Source organism: Ochotona princeps, chromosome 3 (assembly GCF_030435755.1).
Source record: "Ochotona princeps isolate mOchPri1 chromosome 3, mOchPri1.hap1, whole genome shotgun sequence".
Classification (NCBI taxonomy): Eukaryota; Metazoa; Chordata; class Mammalia; order Lagomorpha; family Ochotonidae; genus Ochotona; species Ochotona princeps.
In genome coordinates this window covers 24,890,764-24,916,447 of record NC_080834.1, presented here as the reverse complement: position 1 = coordinate 24,916,447, position 25,684 = coordinate 24,890,764, and the positions used below count along the sequence as shown (strand labels likewise).

At 51.6% G+C, this 25,684-nt stretch overlaps 1 protein-coding gene across 5 annotated transcripts in view; it reads left to right on the top strand.

The window, feature by feature from the left end:
* DIP2A (disco interacting protein 2 homolog A) overlaps window positions 1-25,684 on the top strand; it is an 85,043-nt gene that overhangs the window by 26,056 nt on the left and 33,303 nt on the right. For 4 of the 5 annotated variants that reach the window (XR_009245143.1, XM_058661519.1, XM_058661518.1 and 1 more), the window contains exons 3-7: window positions 6,998-7,111; window positions 9,468-9,587; window positions 13,147-13,398; window positions 17,802-17,930; window positions 25,373-25,492. Coding sequence is in view for 4 of the 5 variants with exons in the window: in XM_058661519.1 (XP_058517502.1) it covers window positions 6,998-7,111; window positions 9,468-9,587; window positions 13,147-13,398; window positions 17,802-17,930; window positions 25,373-25,492 (735 nt within the window). In the remaining variant the exon portion in view is untranslated. The remainder of the gene's footprint in view (window positions 1-6,997; window positions 7,112-9,467; window positions 9,588-13,146; window positions 13,399-17,801; window positions 17,931-25,372; window positions 25,493-25,684) is intronic. The other variant, XM_058661521.1, reaches the window with a different exon arrangement.

Here is a 25,684-nt window from a genome sequence, read left to right as displayed (position 1 = left end):
CATATGTCCATCATTGCGGGCATGGACAATGGCAGAGAGTCCAGAATCCTATTGTCAAGATATACTAGACAGTTTCATTGTAAGTCCATCTTTGTCTGGAAACAGAAATGCATACTACACTACATCCTCACATCTGGATGTTAGTCTCCATTTCACAGCTACTGTACATACCCTCAAATGAAAAGTCATGATACAAAATCAACAATAGAGAGAAAAATAGAAATTTACAATGCCATGAAGTTAAATGACATGTTACTAGGCATGACAGTCTCTATTACACAACTACTGTACATCCTGTTAAATGAAGAGCCACAAAAAAAATCAACATCCGGGAGAAAAAAGAAATTAACAACACCAAGAAATTAAATAACATGCTATTAAATGTCTAAGGTGTAGCTGAAGAAATGAAAATCAAGAACCTTCTTGAAGAAAATGATGCCACTGCATGATCTACGAGTCATTGAATGATTTAATCAGAAGAAAGTGTTTTGAAGAGATGAAACCAGCAGAAAACAACAAAACCCATGTGATATCGTTTCCACTGGTCTTTGTTGAAGTGTGTCTCCTCCAGACAATAAACAGATGGGTTTTGTTTTTTAATCCAGTCTACTGATCTAGGACGTTTGATTGAGCTTAAGCCATTTACATTCAGAGTTTAATGTACATGGGTGGTACTTCGGTCTTCTCATTTTAGGAATGGGTTGTTCATTGGTTTAGTCGTCTGTTGTCATTTTACTGGGATGTACTTCCCGTTTGCCTTTGGCTTTGGTAGGTGGCAATAGCTTTGGGACTGCAGGGAACAACAGTGAACTGTGCATGTGCTGAGCTCGCGAGAACTCGCTGATGTCAGCGGATTGCACTGGTCCCGCAGGAAAATAATACTGACTGTGAAATCATACGGGTCAAAATAGGTCCGTGTGGCACCCAGACCTAACGTCCAACAGGTTCCGACAAGATCAGTGCCACCAACAACCTAATCATATAGGACAGCTGGTGTCTCTCTAATCCTGGAACCTGCTCCAACCAAAAGTGGGAGAAAGGTTGCAGAGATAATGGTGCAGCCTCAGCATGGTATCACAGGAGGTGGAGAGTGGTGAGCCAAGAGCTGGGCTGTGGAGACCATGGTGGAAATCTAACATAAGAACCCAGACCTGGAACTCACTGGAGGTTGTGTCACAAGTGGCTGCAAGCAGAGTTGTGTACCAACTGCAATAAGTAAAATCGCATTGTAGACCTGTGGGTAACACAGCTGAGAAATCTGCCCCAAGGAGAAGACTCTGCTAAATAGAAGTACAATGATCAAGAGCAAAAGAAGAGACAAAGGTACAATGAATATTACTGAAAACTCTCCTGCAAAGGAGCAAAACCCTATGCAAACCTCAGAGTTAACTGAGGAAGACATTGAGAAAATGGGACACAGAATCCATAAGACTCATTTTAAAGATTCTGATCCACAATGAGAAGCTCATGCAAGAGTTCAAAGAATTTAAGGAAGCAATAAAGCAAATCAAGGCTGGTATATCAGAAATTAAGAACACAGTAGAGCAAATTAAAAGTACAGTGGAGAGTCTCCAAAATAGAATGAAGCAAACAGAAGAAAGAATCTCAGAATTGGAAAATATTTCCTGTCATCAGGGAGAAGCAAACAAAAAGCTGGAAGCAGAGCTGGATCAGGCCAAAAACAGTATTCAAGAATTGAAAGACACTATTAAGAGGCCAAATATAAGAGTTATGGGAGTCCCAGAAGGTGCAGAAAGAGAAGCTGAGTTTGCAAATTTATTTAATGAAATAATAAAGGAAAATTTCCCTAATCTGGAGAAAGAATTGGGAAACAACATCCAGGAGGAGCACAGAACTCCCAACAGGCTTGAGCAAAAGCGATCTTCACCACGGCATATGATCATCAAGCTCTCTTCAATTGAACATAAGGAAAAGATCCTTAAATGTGCATGTGAAAAAAATCAATTGACATATAAAGGAGTGCCAATTAAGCTCACAGGAGATCTCTCACAGGAAACTCTACAGGCAAGAAGAGAATGGAGTGACATATTCCAGATTCTAAAAGAAAAAAATTGTCGGCCTAGGATAACATATCCAGCAAAGCTTTTTTTTGTGTGTGTGTTTGAAAAGGAAATAAAATTCTTCCAACGTGAAGAAAAGCTAAAAGAATTTGCCTCTTTCAAACCTGCCCTACAAATGATACTTCAAGATGTTCTCTTGGCGGAGAAGAGGAATAGCACCTACCAAAACCAAAGGCAAACGGGAAGAACATCCCAGTAAAATGATATTATTTTTGATGTTGTTTATGTAGTTGAGAAGGATATATGCCCATGTGACCACTGATTAGGGTGGGGAGAGTTGAGGTATGGGGGAAAGTGGTTGAGACAAATGATTCCTTTTTTTTTTTTCTTCTTGTATCTAGGGTAAGAGGAGAGAGAGGGAAGAGGGCCACTCCCAGCATCCTAATTGCATCAGTACTTAGTGATGTCGGACAGTCACTTCGATACCATCCTAGGGTCCCCGATGTGAGGCATTTTCTGAGGGGGCTGCTTAAGTGATGTCCATAGTTCTGAGATGCTGATGATTTCATTGCTCCAAGGTGGAGGGAATTCTTCCGAGGTCCTTTGGCTGACAGTTTACCCTAGAGTCTCAATTTGCCCAGATACTTGTTGTCAAAGCTTGGCTGGGAGAATTGTCCAATCTATTCTGCCCTCCATCTTCTCACATGATACTAGATGTCCTCTGCTGGCCTCAGTGAGCTACTATGCCCCCCATGTGCATCTGGGCATGCTGTCCACTGCCTTGGACACGGACTTCAGCAACCAAGGAGGCCCATGCTGACATGTTCACTCCATGATCAGACCCTGTGATTTTTCCCATAGTCAGAAGGCAGAATTTTGAGTCTGGTGGTCCAGTTAGGAGGATCCCCAAAGAAACCTCACCAGAGGTTACCCCAGACCTGATCCTGTATGTGCCTTCCAGTGCAGGGTCTGGCTCAGTCCATCACCCACATCAGCCCACACACACACTGGTGGTTGCAGTTGCTGGGTCAGTCCTGTCACTAGCCCCATCTCATACTCAAATCAGTGGGTGCTGTAGCCCAACCTTACCCTGCCCCCACACACTATATCCTAACGCACACCGGTTGGAACTGAAGCCTAGTCGGAGTGACCCTCAGTAACTCCCACCAGGCCTGCCCCCAGCCCTGGTTCCTGCGCATGCCAGTATGTACAGCAGACTGCATCCAGTCCGTCCCACGTGCCATTCAGCTGTTGTATACACCAATGAGTGCTGTAGCCTAGCTCAGCCCGACTGATGCCACTATCCCACCCACACTTATGCCAGTGGGTGCTATTGCTCATCCAGCCAGGCCTGCCCCAGCCCAGGTTTTCATGCTCACCAGTGGAGCTGCAGCCCACCATTTCCCTACTAGGCCCACGCCTAGCCTGGATCTTGCATTTTCCAGGAAGTACTGTGGTCTAGCCTTTTAAAACCCTAACCCTAAACTGGCACTTGCCTGCTGATGCTACAGCAAAGCCCTGTGGGCCTGCATTTACTAGTACACATGTGGACTTGTCAATATTTGACAGTGGATGTGGTCACTTAGCCCATCGTGGCTCAGCCCCTAACCCAAATCACATGCTGGCTGCATTTTGTTGCCACTGCCCTGTCCAGCCTGGTCTACCACAAGTCCCAGCTGTTACCTTCACCAGCCAGGGCCATGGCCCAATAACGAAACCCCTACAGTCCAACTCCCCTCCCCCCCACATCAGATTGACTCCCAGCTTGGGGTCTTGCATGTGTTGGTGGGTGCTGCATTCTAGTCTGGCATGGCCCACCTAACTTTGACTTTTGCTGGTGGGTCCTACAATCTTGCTCTACCCAGCCTACCTCCAGTTCCAACTCACATAGCCTCGTGCGGCCCAGCCAGCCACTAGTCCTGACCCTAATGTGAACTGACTGGTATTGCAGCCCAACCTGGCCTGTCCTGCACCCTGTCCTGGCTCTCACACTTGCCAGTGGGGATGAAGAACTGGCCCATCCCCATACCTGAGCTACATGTATGCTGGTGGGTACTATAAACTGGCCTGGTTTGGGCTGCTTCTAGCTTGGGCTGCTTCTACACTCCCCAGGAGGGACTATATCCTGACAAAGAAGTTCCTCAAGCTCCCCTATCAGTTCACCTCCCAGTTGTAGATCTCATGCACACCAGTGGGTTCTTTGCCCAGGCTGACTTGGCCCACCTCCTCTCCCAGCATTTAGCAGCAGACACAGCAGCCTTTCCTGATTGGCCCACACCCTTTCTAGTTCTTAACATTGGGTGCTATAGCCCAGCCCCTCCTGACCTACCCCAGACCTGGCTCTCATGTGACTCAGCAGGTGCTGAGACCTACCCCAGGGTATCCTACACTCACACTGACTTTTACAAGTGCCTGTGGGTGCTGGAGCCCATCCCAATCTGGCACATCCCAGTCCCTGTCCACACCCATGCTGAGGGGTGCTGCAGCCATGTATATCCCAGTTATCCACCCCATTCCAGCTCTTGTAATCACTAGTAGGAACTGCAACCCAGCTAGGTGTCCCCTTAGCTCCTCAACCAGGCCCGCTTCCAGCCACAGATCATGTGTGCCAGTGGTTGCCCCGACCCAGCCCAGCGTAGCCCTTCCCATCTTGGTCTTTGCCATCAGATGCTGGAGCCTGGCTGTGCTTCCATCCCAACTCTTGCTGATGGTGCTTCAGCCTAGGCCTGTCCGGCCTGCCCTAATCTCTGGCTTTCATACACTCAGTAAATGTGATAGTCTAGCCCTGTGTTGCCCACGCTTCATTCTGGCTCCTGCACATACCAGTGTGCGGCAGTTTGGTCCAGCCCTGCCCCCACCCCACTCCTGAGCTATCCCACACCCTGCCGACATGTAGAACAACCTTGCCCAGCCTGACTCCTGTGCTATACCAGCAGGAGCCACAGCCCACCAGGCACATTCCTCAAGTTCCCCCACTAGGCCCACTCCCAGACTTGGATCTCATTCATGGCAGCCGTTACTAGGCCCTTAGTTGGCATAGTCCACCCCCTAGTCTTGGCCTTTGTGTGCTGGTGGTTGTTGTGTGGCACACCCCACACCCAGTTCTTGGGTGTGCCTGCAGGTGCTGCAGCCTGGACTAGCCTGGCCTATTCCCAACCCCTGTTCCCATGAACATTGATAAGTTCCATGGTCATGCCTAGTTTGGCCTGTCACTACCTCCAGCTCTTGAGTATTGCAGTCCTATAGGGGCGAGCCTGCATATCCCCCATAGAATCTGCCCCCAGACCCAATTATCTTACATGTTGGTTAGTGTCATGGCCCAGCCTAATGTGACCTGTCACTGTTTCAACACTCAGTGGCGGGTACTGTTCTCTAGCCCTGCCAGATAGGCCTCCCAGTCATAGCTTTCATGTATACAGTGGCCTCATTGGTAGAAGTCCCCCAGAAGTCGTTCTTCACCTGAAATTGCTCTCACTGGCTCCCCCTCCCACACATCCCTACATCCCCTTCCCTGTGAAACATGCAACCCCATGCCCACTAGTGCATGGGTTTCCAAGCCCAGTCTTCCTGAGCCTGAACTTCCCGAGCCTGGTCTTCCAGCGGGGTGACGTGCTGGCCTGGAGCCCTGCCTGCTTGTCCAGGACCCAAGGTCATGCCCAGGTCCCCAGACCTGGTCCACTGGCACATTGTGCCAACATGCTGGACTGGGAACCTACCCCTCCATCCACCTAGGTCCCAAGCACCTGCTTGAATCCCCAGGCCTCGTGGAAGCTGGTGCCAGTGGAAACTTCACTGTCCATTTTTCAGACACATGAGATTGAACACACAGAGCTCTCAGTGATTGTCATTGTGACACAGCAAGTTAAGCTTTTCCTGCAGTTCCAGCATCTCACATGGACACAAATTCAACTCCTGGATGTTCCATTTCTGATACAGCTTCCTGCTAATGTGCCTGGAAAGCAGCAGATATGGCCCAAGTGTTTGGGTCCCTGCAGCCAAGTGGGAGGACTTGCTGTAATTTGAGACTCTGGGTTTTGGCATGGCCCAGTCCTGGCTATTGTGGCCACTGGGGAGTGAACTAGTGAATAGAAGATATTCTCACTCTCTTTCTGCCTTCCACCCTCCTCCCCCTCATTACCCGCCCTCCTTTCCTCCCGAAAGAGTAAAATAAACCTAACAGCCTATCACCTGTTGAGAGAATATGAAGAATGGGGTGCAGGCAACTGGATTGGGATAATGTTGGAGTGCAGCCATTCCCCTCAGGCACAGCTGGTCACCCCAGAGCTCCGGCCACATGGAAGCTCAGGTCGCCCCACAGCTCGGGTCACCGCAGAGCTCAGGTGGCATGGAGGCTCAGACTGCACGGAAGCAACTACAGTTGCTCTGCCACAGGTCTGTGGTGCGAGTGGGCTTGGAGGGCGCACAGGTGTGAGCGCTGGGAACAGGCTCCTCAGGGCTCCTCAGCACAGGGTATGTGGGGGTGGTTGCTCAGCTCTTGGTTTTGAGGACGTATGAAGGGATTTTGTGGTCAGCTGCTGACATAGAGACACCTGCTGTCCTGGGCCAACCACAGCAGGCCTGTGGAGCTGGAGTGTGGCTGGGTTAGCCCAGGCAGGCTGACCACATGGCCGGCATCTGCTTTGTTTGGTTGCTGAAGCTGTCAGCACTCCCACTGTTCTCTCCTTCTCTTTGCTGTGCTGTGCCCAGGCAGGACTTGGTTACTCAGTCCACACCAGGAACTGGGCCATTGAGGAAGCACATGCAGAGACCAGCCTTGGGGCAGCTAAGCCATGTTGCCTGTGGCCAGACACGCATCCCAGGGTGGTGACGGGGGCACATGGAGGTGGCCACTGCCTGCCCCCAGCCTTCAGAGAAGCAACAAGCCCTGTCACACTTATGTGGCCAGTGCGTGATGTTTGACATGAGCTTTTCATAATTGGAAAAGCACCTGCTTACGCACAGACCTTGTGTTGCAGGTGCAGACCTGCCCCCTTCCATGGGGAACAGGCTCCCTGGGCCTTCACAGACGACGGCCATGCTCAAGCCAAAGTCTCGGCCAGCCACCTCCCGGGACGAGCGCTTCCGCTCAGGTAGGTCACAGTCCTAGGGCGGCCCGCAGCCTGTGAATCCTGGCCTCTTGCACTCTGCCGCAGGGGCTTCAGTTGTTTGTTCTTTAACAAAATGTGTTCTCAAGAAATGATTTTCTCATGAGCAGCAGTTACATCATATTTTTCAAGAACAGATGTTTCACCTTCATGTGGCACAAAACCAATGTGCCAGCCACTTTGGTTGAAATGGCTCCCCGCCAGCTGCTGTGCGGTATCGATGCTACTCTGGTAGGGCACCCACTGCATGGAAAGTGCCCTTGTATTGCCTTTTTACAGTACTGCTATGAAAACAGCAGGTGTGTGTCAGGACAGGGACGCTGTGTGAAGGTGAGCAGGGAACACAGCAGGTGTGTGTCAGGACAGGGACGTTGTGTGCGGGTGAGCAGGGAGCACAGCAGGTGTGTTAGGACAGTAACACTGTGTGCAGGTGAGCAGGAGCACAGCAGGTGTGTGTTAGGATAGGGACGCTGTGTGCAGGTGAGCAGGGAACACAGCAGGTGTGTGTTAGGACAGGGACGCTGTGTGCAGGTGAGCAGGGAGCACAGCAGGTGTGTGTTAGGACAGGGACGCTGTGTGCAGGTGAGCAGGGAGCACAGCAGGTGTGTGTTAGGACAGGGATGCTGTGTGCAGGAAGCAGGGAACACAGCAGATGTGTGTTAGGACAGGGACGCTGTGTGCAGGAAGCAGGGAACACAGCAGGTGTGTGTTAGGACAGGGATGTTGTGTGCGGGTGAGCAGGGAGCACAGCAGGTGTGTTAGGACAGTAACACTGTGTGCAGGTGAGCAGGAGCACAGCAGGTGTATGTTAGGACAGGGACGCTGTGTGCAGGTGAGCAGGGAGCACAGCAGGTGTGTGTTAGGACAGGGACGCTGTGTGCAGGTGAGCAGGAACATAGCAGGTGTGTGTTAGGACAGGGACGCTGTGTGCAGGTGAGCAGGGAGCACAGCAGGTGTGTGTTAGGACAGGGACGCTGTGTGCAGGAAGCAGGAACACAGCAGGTGTGTTAGGACAGGGACGCTGTGTGCGGGTGAGCAGGAACACAGCAGGTGTGTGTTAGGACAGGGACGCTGTGTGCGGGTGAGCAGGGAGCACAGCAGCTGTGTTAGAACAGGGACGCTGTGTGCAGGTGAGCAGGGAACACAGCAGGTGTGTGTTAGGACAGGGACGCTGTGTGCAGGTGAGCAGGGAACACAGCAGGTGTGTGTTAGGACAGGGACGCTGTGTGCAGGTGAGCAGGAACATAGCAGGTGTGTGTTAGGACAGCGACACTGTGTGCAGGTGAGCAGGAGCACAGCAGCTGTGTGTTAGGACAGGGACACTGTGTGCAGGTGAGCAGGAGCACAGCAGGTGTGTATTAGGACAGGGACACTGTGTGTAGGAAGCAGGAACACAGCAGGCGTATGTTAGAACAGGGACGCTGTGTGCGGGTGAGCAGGAACATAGCAGGTTTGTGTTAGGACAGGGACGCTGTGTGCAGGTGAGCAGGGAGCACAGCAGGTGTGTGTTAGGACAGGGACACTGTGTGCAGGTGAGCAGGAACACAGCAGGTGTGTGTTAGGACAGGGACGCTGTGTGCAGGTGAGCAGGGAGCACAGCAGGTGTGTGTTAGGACAGGGACGCTGTGTGCAGGTGAGCAGGGAGCACAGCAGGTGTGTGTTAGGACAGGGACACTGTGTGCAGGTGAGCAGGAACACAGCAGGTGTGTGTTAGGACAGGGACGCTGTGTGCAGGTGAGCAGGGAGCACAGCAGGTGTGTGTTAGGACAGGGACGCTGTGTGCATGTGAGCAGGAACACAGCAGGTGTGTGTTAGGACAGGGACGCTGTGTGCAGGTGAGCAGGGAGCACAGCAGGTGTGTGTTAGGACAGGGACACTCTCTCTCGGGAGCATGGAGGATTTCCCTTAGTTTTGCTGGATGTTTTTTGCTTGCTGCTGCCTGGTAGTTCCTGTTTTCCCTCAGGATCCACCTTCCCAGGTCCTGGCTCAGTCCTAGTGCTCCCCTCTGGCTCCTCTCAAAAATGCCCAGGTTTCAGTGGTCAGGGTTGGGCATGTAGTGAAGCTGTTGGTTCTGTACTTCAGAGACGCTCTGGAGGAAGGTCTTCACTAGTGACTGCATACTTTCAGCACCAGAGACACATTTATACTGACTTGTTTCATTGTGTATTGGATTGTGTGCAATTTATTTGCTTTCATTTATAATGAAATATTTTCATGTTCCCAAGTCACATCTGTATGCAATGAAATTTTTAGAGAAATCCAAGGAAAGGAGAGGCTCCGTGGTCCCTCTTAGGACTGGGCAGAGGTTGCCTCTCTAAGCTGCCCTGTCATTCCTCCACAGATGTGCACACCGAGGCTGTCCAGGCGGCTCTGGCCAGATACAAGGAGAAGAAGATGCCCATGCCCTCCAAGAGGCGCTCGGTCCTTGCACACACGTCGGCTGGAGCTAGCACCCCCCCAGGTACCCAGAGACGCTGCAGAAGGCTCCTTGGGCTCCCAGGTTGTCCTCCTGCTGGGGCTCACAGGCTGTTGTCCTGACATGGGTGGCCACTGTGGGTTCACAGGCCGTCCTTCTGCTGGGGCTCACAGGCCGTCCTCCTTCTGGGGCTCACAGGCCACCGTCCTGTTGGGGCTCACAGGCCAGCCTCCTTCTGGGGCTCACAGGCCACTGTCCTGCTGGGGCTCACAGCCATCGTCCTGCTGGGGCTCACAGGCCACTGTCCTGCTGGGGCTCACAGCCATCGTCCTGCTGGGGCTCACAGGCCGTCCTCCTGCTGGGGCTCACAGGCCATCCTCCTGCCTGGGCTCACAGCCATCGTCCTGCTGGGGCTCACAGGCCGTCCTCCTGCTGGGACTCACAGGCCGTCGTCCTGACATGGGTGGCCACTGTGGGTTCACAGGCCGTCCTCCTGCTGGGGCTCACAGCCATTGTCCTGCTGGGGCTCACAGGCCATCGTCCTGCTGGGGCTCACAGGCCGTCCTCCTGCCTGGGCTCACAGGCCATCGTCCTGCTGGGGCTCACAGCCATCGTCCTGCTGGGGCTCACAGGCCATCTTCCTCCCGGGGCTCAAAGGCCGTCCTCCTGCCTGGGCTCACAGGCCATCGTCCTGCCGGGGCTCACAGGCCATCGTCCTGCTGGGGCTCACAGGCCATCGTCCTGTTGGGGCTCAAAGGCTATCGTCCTGCTGGGGCTCACAGGCCGTCCTCCTGCTGGGGCTCACAGGCCATCGTCCTGCTGGGGCTCACAGGCCTTCCTCCTTCTGGGGCTCACAGGCCATCCTCCTGCTGGGGCTCACAGCCATCGTCCTGCTGGGGCTCACAAGCCTTCCTCCTTCTGGGGCTCACAGGCCATCGTCCTGCTGGGGCTCACCGGCCATCTTCCTTCTGGAGCTCACTGGCCATCATCCTGCTGGGGCTCACAGGCCGTCCTCCTGCTGGGGCTCACAGGCCACTGTCCTACTGGGGCTCACAGGCCATCCTCCTGCTGGGGCTCACAGCCATCGTCCTGCTGGGGCTCACAGGCCTTCCTCCTTCTGGGGCTCACAGGCCGTCCTCCTGCTGGGGCTCACAGGCCATCCTCCTTCTGGGGCTCACAGGCTTCATCCTGCTGGAGCTCACAGGCCATCCTCCTGCTGGGGCTCACAGCCATCGCCCTGCTGGGGCTCACAGGCCGTCCTCCTGCTGGGGCTCACAGGCCGTCCTCTTGTTGAAGCTCACAGGCTTCATCCTGCTGGAGCTCACAGGCTGTCCTCCTGCTGGGGCTCACAGCCATCGTCCTGCTGAGGCTCACAGGCCGTCCTCCTGCTGGGGCTCACAGGCCGTCCTCCTGCTGGGGCTCACAGGCCATCCTCCTGCTGAGGCTCACAGGCCGTCCTCCTGCTGGGGCTCACAGGCCGTCCTCCTGCCTGGGCTCACAGGCCGTCCTCCTGCCTGGGCTCACAGGCCATCCTCCTGCTGGGGCTCACAGGCCATCCTCCTGCTGGGGCTCACAGGCCATCGTCCTGTTGGGGCTCACAGGCCATCGTCCTGCTGCGACTCGTAGGTTGTCTTCCTGACATGGACAGCTGCTGGGGCTCACAGGCCATCCTCCTGACATGGATGGCCACTGTGGGCTCACAGGCCTTCCTCCTGATGTGGACGGCTACTGTTGGCTCAGGGGCCTTCCTCCTGATGTGGACGGCTGATGGCGCTCACAGGCTGTTCCCTAACCCACTCCCCTTGGAGCTGAGCGCCCTTGCAGCAAGGAGAGTGAAGACAGATGCTTGCCAGTGTGTCCCTCAGCTGCTGGTCTGTGGCATACCCAGTGTTCTTACCCAAGAGAGTTCATGCTTTCTATTGGACTTCTTGTTATTATTTTTTAGTAAGATGTTATGTCTTTTTGTAGAGAAAACAGCCGAAATACTTAGTGGAATGTCAAAACTTCCTGAATTAGGAGTTTCTAAATTATTTAATACTTTATTTGATATATATATATATATATGTATATTCAGATATATGTATGTACAAATGTGTGTGTAAGTATGTATGCTTCTTGATAGCTCTCCTCTGACCCATGAGCTATGTGGAGGTATATTTTAAAAGTATTTGTTAGTCTATTCTAAAGATAAGAGAGAGATAGAACTTCTGTCCACTTGCTAATGTCCTAAATGGCTAGGGTTGGGCCAGGCTGAAGAGGGGAACCTGGAATTCCGTCTGATCTCCCAGGTGGGTGTCAGCAGTTCCAGTCCTTCGTGGGTCCTGGCATGAGCAGGGAGCCAGGGCAGAGGTGGGCAGGGAGGCCTGATGGTGGTCTGGTGTGGATGCCACTGTCCTGAGCTAGCTGCCTCACAGCTGGACCGCCCAGCTCACCGTGGGTCCCATCTAACTGCTGACTGAGTTGTTCTCAGGATTAGAATGGGCCAACATAAAGGTCTTTGGGGGGCTGTGGAGTTCATTCCACTGGAGCGTGTGACCTGCAGGAGCATATTTTCTGCTCCCTCTGCATCTGTGAGCTGGTGTTGGTGTCTGGGACTCCATGTCAGGCAGCTGCCACAGTTGGCCATTGTGTTCCTGAGGAATGGAGTGGCAATGGTCACTTCTGTGCAAACAAGGACACCAGACCCACAGGATGATTTGGGGATTTGGGTGGCGCTTGTTTTGGGGATTGTTGTTGAAGGAAATCTTACAGCTGACTAGTAAGTTATTGTTTGTCCTAAATACATGTAACTGTAGTCACTGCCCAATTATGGAGGAGATTTTAGTCATTGTAAACTACAATACACCAAGGTGCTGAACTGACAGGGCTCTAATTCATTGGTCATGTTTGTTGTCCTGGGGAAAGTGTTTCTTGATCTGCCCAGATATGAGAGGCCAAGTATGAACAGAACACAGCCCCGCTGACCTTACAGTACACCAAGCCCAGGACACAGCCTCCTCACACCATAACACACCAAGCCCAGGACGCAGCCTCCTCACACCACAGCACACCCGGCCCGGGATGCAGCCTCCTCACACCACAGCACACCAGGCCCAGGACACAGCCTCCTCACACCACAGCACACCCGGCCCAGGACGCAGCCTCCTCACACCACAGCACACCAGGCCCAGGATACAGGCCCTGGCTGCTTTTGGAGGTATAGGCCCAGGACACAGCCTCCTCACACCACAGCACACCAGGCCCGGGACGCAGCCTCCTCACACTACAGCACACCAGGCCCGGGACGCAGCCTCCTCACACCACAGCACACCAGGCCCAGGATACAGGCCCTGGCTGCCTTTGGAGGTATAGGCCCTGGTGCAGACTGGTCCACGTGGAGGTTCTAGGAGCCCCTGACGTGTCCAGGCTGTAGGATGCCAGTGTTGCTCTCACTCATGGTGTTGGGTTCTTGGGTGGCTGCATCCTCTCAGGGAGCAGGGGCTCCAGGGGCTGTCCCAGGACTCTGTGCCTTTCTGTGAGGGTGAGTGTACGGCGGCATGGGCTAACTGAGCGGACTGAGAACCCCGTTCCTACATCATGCCTGTCATCGTTATTTTGACCACAGACACGTCGTCTGCCTCAGAAGATGAGGGCTCTTTACGGCCTCCCGGGCAACGCGCCTGCACTCCGCTCCAGAGCCGTCCCAGCGTCGAGCCCTGGCTCGACCGGGTCATTCAGGGCTCGTCCACCTCATCCTCCGCATCCTCCACCTCATCTCACCCGGGAGCGAGACCTGCCGCTGCCCCCAGCCACGCTGCCACGCCAGGGGCTGCTGCCGTCACCGCACTTGCAGGCCTCGTGGCCCACACCCACATAGGTCAGTAATGAGCTGCTGAGGTTCCTGCACCCGCAGGGCAGGGTCAGGAGCGCCTGGGACGGAAGGACTTTGCCCCTGGTGCAGGCCAACCCGGAGAAGCAGGTAGAGGCCGTTCTGACCTGTAGACTGGGCTCTGTGAGCCGCCGGGGCCCTGCACTGGATGGCAGGGGCAGCGGGTCTGCCCGAGAGGCGCTCTGTGGCTGACACAGGATCCAGATGAACAGCCGGCCTCTTTCCCCACCCTTCTTGAGAACATGCCCTCTTGGTGATTTGGTGCTGGGCCTGGTGCACCGTGTGTGATGGCGGTGTCAGCTGGCCCATCCTGGAGGCCTGCCTGCAGGCTGCCGTTGTCACCCTGGGCAGGGGACCTCGAAGAGGAGCACTGAGCGGGCACTCTGCCAGGCGTCTCTCCCTGCACGTGCAGGTTCGGTAACCACAGGGAATCCAGTCAGAGCTGTCTGGGACGCTTCCACATCATGCAATTGTTTGACCCTAGTGAATTTTGGAAGGGAAAAAGACTAATTCATTATTCAAAACCCTATTTTGAAAATGTTATTAATTTTAAATTCACAAAACAAAAATTGTGAGGTAGTAATAGAGCTACCATACCTCATTTCCCCACCCCCTCTTTGTGAAAATGTATTGGAAAGTCAGATTTGGGGAGGGAGAAAAGACAGAGGGAGAGATCTTGCACTGGCTGGTTCACTGCCCAAATGGCCACAATAGCCTGGCACTCAGAGATTCTTCTGGGTCTCCCACATGGGTGCAGAGGCCCAAGCACCTGCTTTCCCAGGCCGTTAGCAGGGGGCTGGATGGGTAGTGGAGCAGCCAGGATTTGCACCTGTACCCATGTGGGAAGCCGGCTCTGTAGGTAGCCACTTAATCTACTGCACCACAGTCGTCTCCCCACCCCCAATTTCTTTTTAAATTTTAATAGATATGATGTAATTTTTAGATACAATTTTTATTGATTTATTTATTATTGGAAAGTCAGATTTACAGAGAGGAGAGACAGAAAGATCATCTGTCTGCGGGTTCACTCTCCAAGTGGCTGCAATGGCCAGAGCTGAGCTGATCTGAAGGCAGGAGCCTCTTCAAGGTCTCCCATGTGGGAGCAGGGTCCTAAGGCTTTGGCCCGTCCTGTGCTGCTTTCCCAGGCTACAGACAGGGAGCTGGATAGGAAGTGGAGTAGCCAGGACACAAATCAGTACCCATATGGGATTCTGGTGTGTGCAAGCCAAGGACTTTAGCCACCAGGCTACCGTGCCAGCCACCCCCGTGTTTTTAAAAATCCCCGATGTTCTCGCCCCTGCCACCCCTTCCAGCTTCTAGCAGTCATCAGTGTGTTCAGACGGAGCCACTCCCGCGTGTGAGGAAGACCACGTGGTGTTTGTCTTTCTCTGGCTGACCTCACCATGACGCCCTGCAGTCCCACCCTTTGCTTCTGAGCGGGGCCCTCATGCCTGTTGCTCTCGCAGGGGGAGGGAGTCAGGAATGTTGATGTGCACCTTAGGTCAGCATTCTCCCCTCTTTTTTACCGTTTGTGTGCTTTCCTCTGCTTCAGTGGCAACCCACAGGCTGTGAGACCATGAAATCACTCCCTCCGGCCCTGTCCAGGCAGCGGCGGGCAGAACTTGAAGTGCAGTGGATCTGTAGCAGGCTAATTTTGTTTTTGTTTTTGTTTTAGCCGGCTAATTTTTAAGTGAATAATTGTGTGTGGGTCATGAATGATGTGATAAACATTCAAATGACCTTTGGCAGGACAGTGCATCCTTAGTCCTGATCTACACAAAAGGCAGAGGGGCGTCTTGTCCATGCTGGTCCTCTCCCACAAGGCCCACAGCAGCCGGAAGCAGGAGCACAGGCTCATCTGTATCCTCTACACGGCGGTGAGGACCCACACGCCAAAGCCGTGTTGCCACCAGCACACCTGCCCCCTCCTTTCCTCTCTGTGCATGAGGAGGGAAGCAGGAAGCTGCGTGAGCTGGTTCAGTGGGGAGCCCAGGATGAACACCAGCTTTCTTGAATACTGTTCATTTTCTTACTCAGGCTGGGTGAACACCTTCAGTGTCCTCAGGGCACAGCAGAAGGCTGGGCTCCTTGACTGTCCACGTGCTGTCAGTGTGCTTGCCCGTCTTCTCAATCTGCCAACACTAGCCTTCTTAGAAACGCGGCGAGGGCCAGTGTGCAGAGGCAGTGGGCTTTCAAATGCTCTGTGACCCGATTTCTGCTTCCTGCAGCTCTCTCCTAGAAAGCCGCAAGTGGCCAAGCTGTCCTGGTTAGGGTGAGCCCTTAGCCAGCAGCTGCAGCCTGCCACCACAGCGCAGCCCCCGGTGGGGAGGGCTGTTCTGACAAAGTCCTCAGCTCCACGTGTCTCAGTCAGGGATTTGCAAGCCTCTGCTTGTTCCAAACAGCTCCTGACCGTGCATGTGTGACTGTGCTGATATTTGTAAAAAGTGATTTATTTACTTATTTGAAAGACAGTGGGAGAGAGAGGGACCCAGAACTATCCCATCTGCGTGTTCCCTTCCTGCATGGTCACAGTAGCCAGGACTGGGCAGCACTCTAGCCAGGAGACAGGAACTGCATCTTGATCCCGCCCGAGGGTAGCAGGAACTCACCTGCTGCCTGCCAGGTGTGTGAGCAGGGAGCTGGATCAGATATCCAGGCTGCAGCCTGGACTCTGCTGGGCCACAGTGCCAGACGCGGTCTTGTTGGCTTAGCCAAGCAAAGACAGTTCATGATTAAATCTTGTAGATTTCGAGAATATCTTGGGCTTTATTTCATACCTTTACTGTGCTTTATACTTTCCATGTGCTAAATGTCTGCTGCACAGAGTTGGCTTGAATTTCCAAATCTCAAATTACTGAACGTCTGTTTCCCTGTGAAGTCACTCTTTGCCTTGGTCTCTAACACTGCATAATGACTCGATTACAATTAATATGGAAAGAGGAGCAATATATTAAGTGAAACTTTGAGGCAGAACCTGTGGTTAAAGCCAGTTATAAATATGTCAATTTCAGTTTGGGTCAGGAATATCAAGTACATTGAATATATGGATGCAAATATAAATGCCTGTAATTAAAAGGCACTACTTTATTTTTATTTTGAATGCCACTTCAGTTAATTTTTTTGCAAATATTTAAAAACTACTTTGTAGTGTGGTACCATGTATTCCTTTTTTCCATGTGAACTTTTTTTTTTAGATTTTAAAATTTATTTTTATTGGAAAGTCAGATATACAGAGGAAGATCTTCTGTCCTATGAGTCACTCCTCAAGTGACTACAACAGAACTGAGCCAATCGGAAGCCAGGAGCCAGGAACTTCCTCCAGGTCTCCCACGCGGGTACAGGGTCCCAAGGTTTTGGGCCGTCCTCGGCTGTTTTCCCAGACCACAAGCAGGGAGCTGGATAGGAAGTGGGGCTGCTGGGATTAGAACTGGCATCCATGTGGGATTCCAGCACGTTCAAGGCAAAGACTAGCCACTAGGCTACTGTGCCAGGCCCCATCTGTACTTTTAAAATCATTTATATTTTTTACTGGGTTGGAAAAGTAAGGAGTGTTTCTTTTTTTAAACTGAAAGAACTTTCTCATCAGTATACTTTCAGATGCTAATTTGATCAACATTAGGCTCATTTAGAGTTGTGATAATTCTGTGTAAATAACGAGTGAATGTCTTACTATGAAACCACTTCAACTTTGACATGTCTAAAAATCTTGTTTTATGTTGTATCCAGGTTACTGGAACCACAGATGATAAGAATTTAAATATTTAGGGTGCCAGGGTAACTGTAAGACTGGCAGCTGTACTGATTAAAGTATTAACAGTGCCCATCATCACCCAGCACACACGTCGTGTGGTGGGCAGTTTCTGAGCCATCTAGATCAGCCGCAGCGGCATCCTGCGGCCACCTGCGAAGGGTGATGTTCAGTCGCCGGATGCTGTGGTCCTTCCACATTGCTTGCTTCTGGTGTCGTCGGCCTTTAAGGGTGTCACGGATACGTCCTAGTTTGAGACCTGGCTGATGGTCACTTTGTGTTACAGGTCTCATGGCCAGCATTTGAGGTAGTTTAGTTTTTGTAACTTATTTTCAGGCCTTGCACAGGGGTTGGGGTTGTTTACAGAGTCTAAAAGGAGCATGTTGCAGCGATGGCCAACTTCAGGGTTGCCTGTACTTCTTTGAGGGAGGGTCTCTAAAGTCGTGGACGACAGGTATCTGCCTATCCCTTCTATAGTCTGAAGTCTGGCCCTGGACACGTGATGTGTGTGGGAGCTTGTAGCGCAGACAGGATTCATGAGCCAGAGCCCTTGCACAGGGTATAGCTGCTGACCCCTCGCACCAGTGGGAGGTGCATGTGAATTAATGGCCCCTTTCATCTTGGGTGTGTTTCTCCAACACAGATCTGCAGTCCGCCCCTCCTGACGTCACCACAGGCCTGCTGGGGCACCTGCACTGTGAGCGTCCACAAGTGGCCTCTGTGAGAGGCGTTCCCCGGGGGCCCAGCACAAGAGTCCTGGAAACAGCTGATGGTGAGCAACCCCCTCTCTCCACTGAAACTCAGGACAGATTCAGGCCAGCCATCTGTAGCAAACCACTCCGGCACATAGACACCAGCGTGGATGTTACAGGGAATGTCTAGAGATGTGTTGCGGTGTGGTGTGTCTGTGGACTTGGGATATTGGCCACGGGAGATTTAGGGACAGAAAAATCCCCAAATTTAGATCAGGTGCCAGAGGAGACGCAGCCACAGAGCAGAACTGGAAAGCCACTGGACATGTCTGTGCTGGGCTCGGTGAGGCGCACAGAGCAGGCCTCGTGTGACCAGCACGCACCTGCCAATCGCAGGGCCCTGCCCTCTCCACTGGCCTGTGAGGTAGGTACCACAGCTTCCCTTCCCTCAGAGACATAAATGGGCCTTCCATGGTCACTAGTTCCGTAGTGTCTGGAATTTCCATGGTGTCCCTGTTTATGCCCTTCCTGTTGAATTGGTTCCCTCTCTCTTTTATGTAAAATCATGTCCGTTTCTTCCTCAAAGCATCTAAAATATATTTATTTTCTTTTTTAAAGGACTTATTTCTTGGACCCGGCCTGGTGGCCTAGTGGCTAAGGTCTTTGACTTGAACGCCCCGGGATCCCATATGGGTGCCGGTTCTAATCCCGGCAGCTCCACCTCCCATCCAGCTCCCTGCTTGTGGCCTGGGAAAGCAGTCGAGGATGGCCCAATGCATTGGGACCCTGCACCCACGTGGGAGACCTGGAAGAAGTTCCTGGCTCCTGGCTTCGGATCGGCGCAGCTCCAGCTATTACAGCCGCTTGGGGAGTGAAGCATCGGACAGAATATCTTCCTCTCTATTTGCCTTTCCAATAAAAAGAAATAAGTCTTTTTTTTTAAAGATTTATTTATTTTTATTACAAAGTCAGATATACAGAGAGGAGAGACAGAGAGGCAGATCTTCCGTCCGATGCTTCACTCCCCAAGTGGCTGTAATAGCTGGAGCTGCGCCGATCCGAAGCCAGGAGCCAGGAACTTCTTCCAGGTCTCCCACGTGGGTGCAGGGTCCCAATGCATTGGGCCATCCTCGACTGCCTCCCCAGGCCACAAGTAAGGAACTGGATGGGAAGCAGGGCAGCTGGGATTAGAACCGGCGCCCATATGGGATCCCAGCATTTTCAAGGCGAGGACTTTAGCCGCTACGCTGTTGTGCCAGGCCCAAAATATATTTATTTTCGTTTTACTTGAAAGGGAGAGATGGAGACAAGAAGGTGGGATTGCAAGTGGACCGAGGACTTGAACCTGGATGCCTGGTATGGGTGCAGAAACAGAGCTCTGGTCTGTGGTGGCCAAGGCTGAAGCCAGTGGTCATGGGTGGAAGACTCAAACACTTGAGCCATTGTCTGCTGCCCCCCCAAGGTCTGCCTTAGCCGGGGGCTGTGATGAGATGTGAGCCTAGACACTGAGGTGGGAAATGGGCTGATCCCTAAGTATGTTTCTAATTTAGTTAATTAGTTTATCTAGTCGGCTAAAAAAAGGAAGTTGGATTAGTGTAGGACTGACACTCCGCAGCTTTATGCGTATTACAGTTATCTGTGCACCCGCGAAGGCATCAGTGTGGGCGAGTTCTTGGCAGGATCCCTCACTGCCCGTCAGGAGGTCACCGATTATTCCTGACACTTACAGAGTGCTTTGCATTTCTAGAATTTTATGCAGACTGAATCATACACTATCTACTCATTTTTAAACTCATCGTCTGGCTTTATGCACTCAGCATGATTTTTGGAGAGTCACAGAAATTGTTATTTCAGCTGCGTGCTGCTTGTGTGTGTCAGTCATTTGTTTTCCTGGTCTCGTTGATGGTAGTTGAGCTGTTTCTAGCTGGGGACTTTACCAGGTGGGCGCAGTGTGGACAGACTGTGTGTGCAGACGCGTGGATCAGCACCTGGGACTGTTCTTCCAGGGTGGCTGCCCATCTTGGGTTCCTCTGCGTGCTCTGCGTCAGCTGTCTTCCTGTTCACACTTTCCCACCGGACACGCTTGTAAACGTGTGTAATAGATTCAATATGCATTTCCCTGAAGAGTAATGTGTTCATCTCATCATCTTTTTTTTTTCAAAAAAGTAATATATATATTTTTGTATTTGAAAGGCAGATTTTTCAGAGAAGGAAGGAGAGATAGAGCTAGGCTAGTCCAAAGCCAGCAGCCAGGAGCCTCTTACGGGTCTCCCACGCAGGTGCAGTGTCCCAAGGCTTTGGGCCATCCTCGACTGCTTTCCCAGGCCACCAGCAAGGAGCTGGCTGGGAAGTGGAGCAGCCGGATTAGAACCAGCACCCATATGGGATCCTGGCACATGCAAGGCGAGAATTTAGCCACTAGGCTACAGCGCTGGGCCCAAGCCTATCTGAAATTCTGTTTTCCACAGACTTTGGGAAGTCATCACTGTAACCATATTTTATAAATTTCTGGAAATTGTGTATTTGGTAGGGTTCCAACACCCTCTTCCATTTCAAGTTACTTTGACTTACCTAACTCCTTGAATTGTAGCATGTATTCTGAATTTATGACAATTCCTGATAGGATTTAGCTGGCATTCAATGACTCTAGATTGGTTTGGAGAGAATTGACACAACATTGTGTGTGCCAGTCAGTGAAGAGAGCAGGTCCTTCCACTTACTTTAACCTCTAAGAAGTTTTCAATGTATAGATACTGCGTGATTTTTTCGAGATTATTGTATTTCTCGCCTTCCAGTGTCTGGGAGTTCCAGTGTTTGTCAGAGGTGCTGAGGTGGGAGTCGTGCCTTGTCCCACAGTCGGTGGTGGTGGTTTCAGCCAAGTTCTCAGTGGAGGTTTTTTTTTTTTTTTTTTTTTATAAGGACAATGACCAATGAGGCAGACACATGGTCTTTCTTTCTTTCTTTTTTTTGTTTTAAAGATTTTATTTAGTTTATTACAAAGTCAGATGTACAGAGAGGAGGAGAGACAGAGAGGAAGATCTTCCGTCCGATGATTCACTCCCCAAGTAAGCTGCAACGGCCAGTGCACGCCAATCTGAAGCCGGGAACCAGGAATCTCTTCCAGGTCTCCCACGTGGGTGCAGGGTCCCAAAGCATTGGGCCGTCCTCTACTGCCCCCCCCAGGCCACAAGCAGGGAGCTGGATGGGAAGTGGAGCTGCCGGGATTAGAACCGGCGCCCATATGGGATCCCAGTGCGTTCAAGGCGAGGACTTTAGCCGCTAGGCCACCAGGCCGGGTCCTCAGTGGAGGTTTTGTATAGCTGTCCTTCATCAAGTGTAGGGCGTTCCCTTTTTTATCTTTAATTTCCTGAAGGCTGGTCCTGTGATTTTTGTGAAATGATTTTTTAATCTAATGAAATGACCATGTAGTTTTTCTGTTGTAGATTCTGAATATTGTGATTAATTTTTCCCATTTTTTAAATTGTAAAACATATGTTCAGCATGACTGGAAGCTTCTTCCTTATTTAAAGACTAAATGATGTCCTGCTGTCCATATGTGCCCCATGCTGGTTGTCCATTCCTCACCCAGGCACGTTTAGGTGGTGTCCACTGTGAGTGAGGCTGCTGGGACACAGGGCACACGCTCTGGTGACATTGTGGGGCCACGGGTGCCTTATGTCTGGCACTGTCAGGAAGCACACTTTGGCTTCCGTGGTGGGTTGTACCATTCACGTTCTCACCACAGAGCGCAGGGCTCCGGGTTCTCCGCCTCCTCACTGCTGGCCGCTCGGTGTGTTTTCAGTAGTCGTGGTCATGGCGCATGGGAGCTGGTGCCGTCTTGATTGGCATTTCGGTAATGACTGGCACTGTGGGGCGTTTTCTCACTTGCTGGTGAAAGGTCTATTCGAGTTCTTGGACCAGAGTGCTTCATTTGTTGTTGTTGCTGAGCTTTAGACGTTGGCTATTTTGTGGATATTAATCCTTTATTGTGAGTATGATTTGCAGATTTTTTCCTCCATTATGTGGGACACCTTTTTACTCTTGTTGGTAGTGTTTTTGGTGTAAAACGTTTTTACAGTTTTCATGAGGTCCAATGTCTGTTTTCTTTTTGTTGCCAGTGCATTTGGTGTCATTCCCCAAGAATTCTCTGCCAGGTCCTGCGGGCAGCCTTTGCCCATGCTTCCCCCGGGAGTGCGGAGCCAGCAGCTCTCGGGTTTAGGGCTCTGTGTCCGGTCTGTGTGTCCAGCTGCATTCTGCAGCCGGATATCCAGATCTGCCGAGGAAGTACAGTTCTTTGGGAATTTTTCTCTTCTCCATTGACTAGTCCTGAACCACATATGGTCAATTCCTGTGACTATGAGGGTTTGTTTCTGGGCTCTCTGTAAGTCTGTCAGTGCCACATTCTGGATTACTATAGAATTAGGAAGTGTGAGAGTCCTCTAGCTTTTAAAAAAGGTAGTTTGTTAGTTTTGTTTATGTAAAAGGCCAAATGAAAGGAAGATGCAGGGATCTCCAAGTCCTGGTTCCTTCCCCAAGTGGTCAGCGGTGGCCCGAGAGGGGCTGGGCTAGCACATGACAGCTCAGGCCAGGTCAGCCACGTGGATGCAGGGACCCATCTGAGCCATCCTCGATCTTCCAAGAGTGGTTTTTATTTAGTTGCTTCATTCATTTTATCTTGTGACTTTCTCTTCCTTCTTTTTCCAGATTCTTCAGGTGACTCTGAGGTCACTAGCTTAGCCCTTGCGTGGTTCCCAGCGCCAGTATGCAAAGCTGTCAGGGTTTTCTAAGGGTGTTTGTAACCCCTCAGCTGCCCACAGCCTAGGCCTCCATCAGAGAGCAAGGGCTTCTGGGAAGCATGGCTGGATCCCAGGGCTGGGACTGGCAGCAGGACATGCTCGGAACATCTTTTTCTGACAGAACAAGGTCTTCTAAAAACTATTTGGATGACCAAACAGTAGGGACTTCCACTGGCTAAACTGGGACTATTTGTGTATTAAATTAAAAACCATATTAGGAGCTGGCACAATAGCCTAGTGGAGAAAGCCTTGCCTTGCATCTGCCAGGAGTCAGTAATGGGTGTCACTTCATATCCCGGCAGCCCCACTTCCCATCCAGCTCCCTGCTTGTGGCTTGGGAAAGCAATGGAGGACCGCCCAAAGCCTTGGGATCCTGCATCCATGTGGGAGACCCGGAAGAAGCTCCTGGCTTCAAATCAGTTCAGCTCTGGCCAACGTGGCCCCTTGGGGAATGAACCAGCAGATGGAAGATCTTTCTCTCTGTTCTTCTCTCCATAGATCTGGCTTTCTATTAAAAAATAAAATAAATCATTTCTTTTAAGATTTATTTATTTCCATTACAAAGTCGGATATACAGAGAGAGTAGGAGAGACAGAGAGGAAGATCTTCTGTCTGATGATTCACTCTCCAAGTTAGCTGCAATGGCCGGTGCTGCGCCGATCCGAAGCCGGGAACCAGGAACCTCTTCCAGGTCTCCCACAAGGGTGCAGGGTCCCAAAGCTTTGGGCCGTCCTCGACTGCTTTCCCAGGCCACAAGCAGGGAGCTGGATGGGAAGTGGAGCAGCCGGGATTAGAACCGGCGCCCATATGGGATCCCAGTGCGTTCAAGGCGAGGACTTTAGCCTCTAGGCCACCATGCCGTGCACAAAAAAAAAAATAAATCTTAAAAAAAAAAAAAAAAAAGAACTGTAGTTAAGAACCATAGTAGTTCATCATCAACTAAAGAATCCATTAAATCTGTGAGTTCTGACAGCTGGATCAATCCATCAGTAGAGACGAGTGGCAGGTGTTGGTTTGAAAATGCCATCAGTGCAGATCTGTGATCCATGTCTCATGTTGGGGTGCCTCAGCTTTCTGTCCAGTTTCTGCCACTTGTACCCTGGGAAGGCAACAGGTTTCTGCCACACAAAGGGGAGACCCATTGCGTTGACAACTTCTGGCTACAGCCTGGTCTGTGGCTGTTGCGGACCTGTCGGGAGTGAACCAGGGCATAGAAGATCTCTCTGTGTCTTTGGCTGTTCATTCTTTTCCTTCAAAATAAAGTAGAAATAGCCTTTTTTAAAAAAAAAAAAAAAAAAGCTGCATGGGGCCCAGCCTGGTGGCCTAGCGGCTAAAGTCCTTGCCTTGAACGCCCCGGGATCCCATATGGGCGCCGGTTCTAATCCCGGCTGCTCCACTTCCCATCCAGCTCCCTGCTTGTGGCCTGGGAAAGCAGTCGAGGACGGCCCAATGCTTTGGGACCCTGCACCCTTGTGGGAGACCTGGAAGAGGTTCCTGGTTCCCGGCTTCAGATTGGCGTAGCACCGGTTGTTGTGCTCACTTGGGGAGTGAATCATCGGACGGAAGATCTTCCTCTCTGTCTCTGCTCTCTGTATATCTGACTTTGTAATAAAAAATAAATAAATCTTTAAAGAAAAAAAGCTGCCTGCAAGAAGAATCCCATGACTGTTCAGATGAAGTATAAAGTTTCATGAGGCTCAGAATACAGTCCTGAGGCGTCTCTTCCCGCGTTGCTTGTAAACACTCAGAAAGGCAGGCAGCCCAGCAGAGAACCCAGTCAGTCCCTCGAGGGGCAGGTCAACTCAGACTGCAGACATGGCTCCCGTGCTTGAGGACACCAGGGCTGTGGAGGACAGAGACTTCAGCGTGTGGCGGGTCAGGTGCAGACAAGCCAGGCTGGTGCCTGTGGTGTTTCTTGGGCCTCTGGTCCACTCATTTGTAGCACTTCTGCTTCTCCATGGGTGGGCACCATGTGAGGGTCATCTCTTCTCTTCTCTTTGTTGCTGACTTTCCATCCTCAAAGCAATCTGTCTTAAAATTATTGAGGATACCTAAGAACCTATTAGCCTGATATGTACAGGGCAGAAATTAGAACAAAAATATAAAATGTGTATTAACCTAAAAATAAGCATGAACTTGTTATATATCAGCATAAATAGCACATACTTAGGAAATAGTAACTGTAAAATTATGTCCGCTTCAGTGAACTGCATGTCCATTTTGCCATTTCTGTGTCTAGAGTTTCTGCCTTAGTTGGCTGTGATGTCACTTACACAACACATGGCCTCCTGAGACCACTTGAGGGGATGCTGAATATTGCCAGTGGGCCTTCATCTCATAGATCTCAGGTCCCTGAGGACTGCCCAGGAGGGTCTCAGCCCCCCAGGTCCCTGAGGACTGCCAAGGAAGGTCTCAGCCCCCCAGGTCCTGGTGTGTCTTGAGGACTCCCTGAGAAGGTCTCAGCAGCATTCCCACCCCTCACTACACACACACACACACACACACACACACACACACACACTCTCTGAGAATCTCGATCTGCTCTGAGCCAGTCCACAAGAGGTCCTGGTTGTGGAAGGGTTCTGGAAGTGTTCATAGACAGTGTTATTGGGATTAAAAATGGCCATGTGCTCAAGCTGTGTGTGACTGGTTCTGCCAGTTCTGGAGTCTTTTCTCCCACGTGTGCAGTGTGATGTCACCTCACCCTTTCGTTTTCTCCCCAACAGGGGTCCCTGTGAACAGCAGAGTGTCTTCCAAGATCCAGCAGCTTCTCAACACACTGAAGAGGCCCAAGCGCCCTCCACTGAAGGAGTTCTTTGTGGATGATTTTGAGGAGCTGCTGGAAGGTGAAAGTTCTCGTTCCTGCACCGTGGCGTTTGTGGGGTGCAGCGGTGTCAGTGTGGGACGTGTGGGTGAAGAATGGGACGTGTGGGTGTCAGTGTGGGACGTGTGGGTGTCAGTGTGGGACGTGTGGGTGTCAGTGTGGGATGTGTGAGTGTTAGTGTGGGGTGAAGTGGTGTCTGTGTGGGACGTGTGGT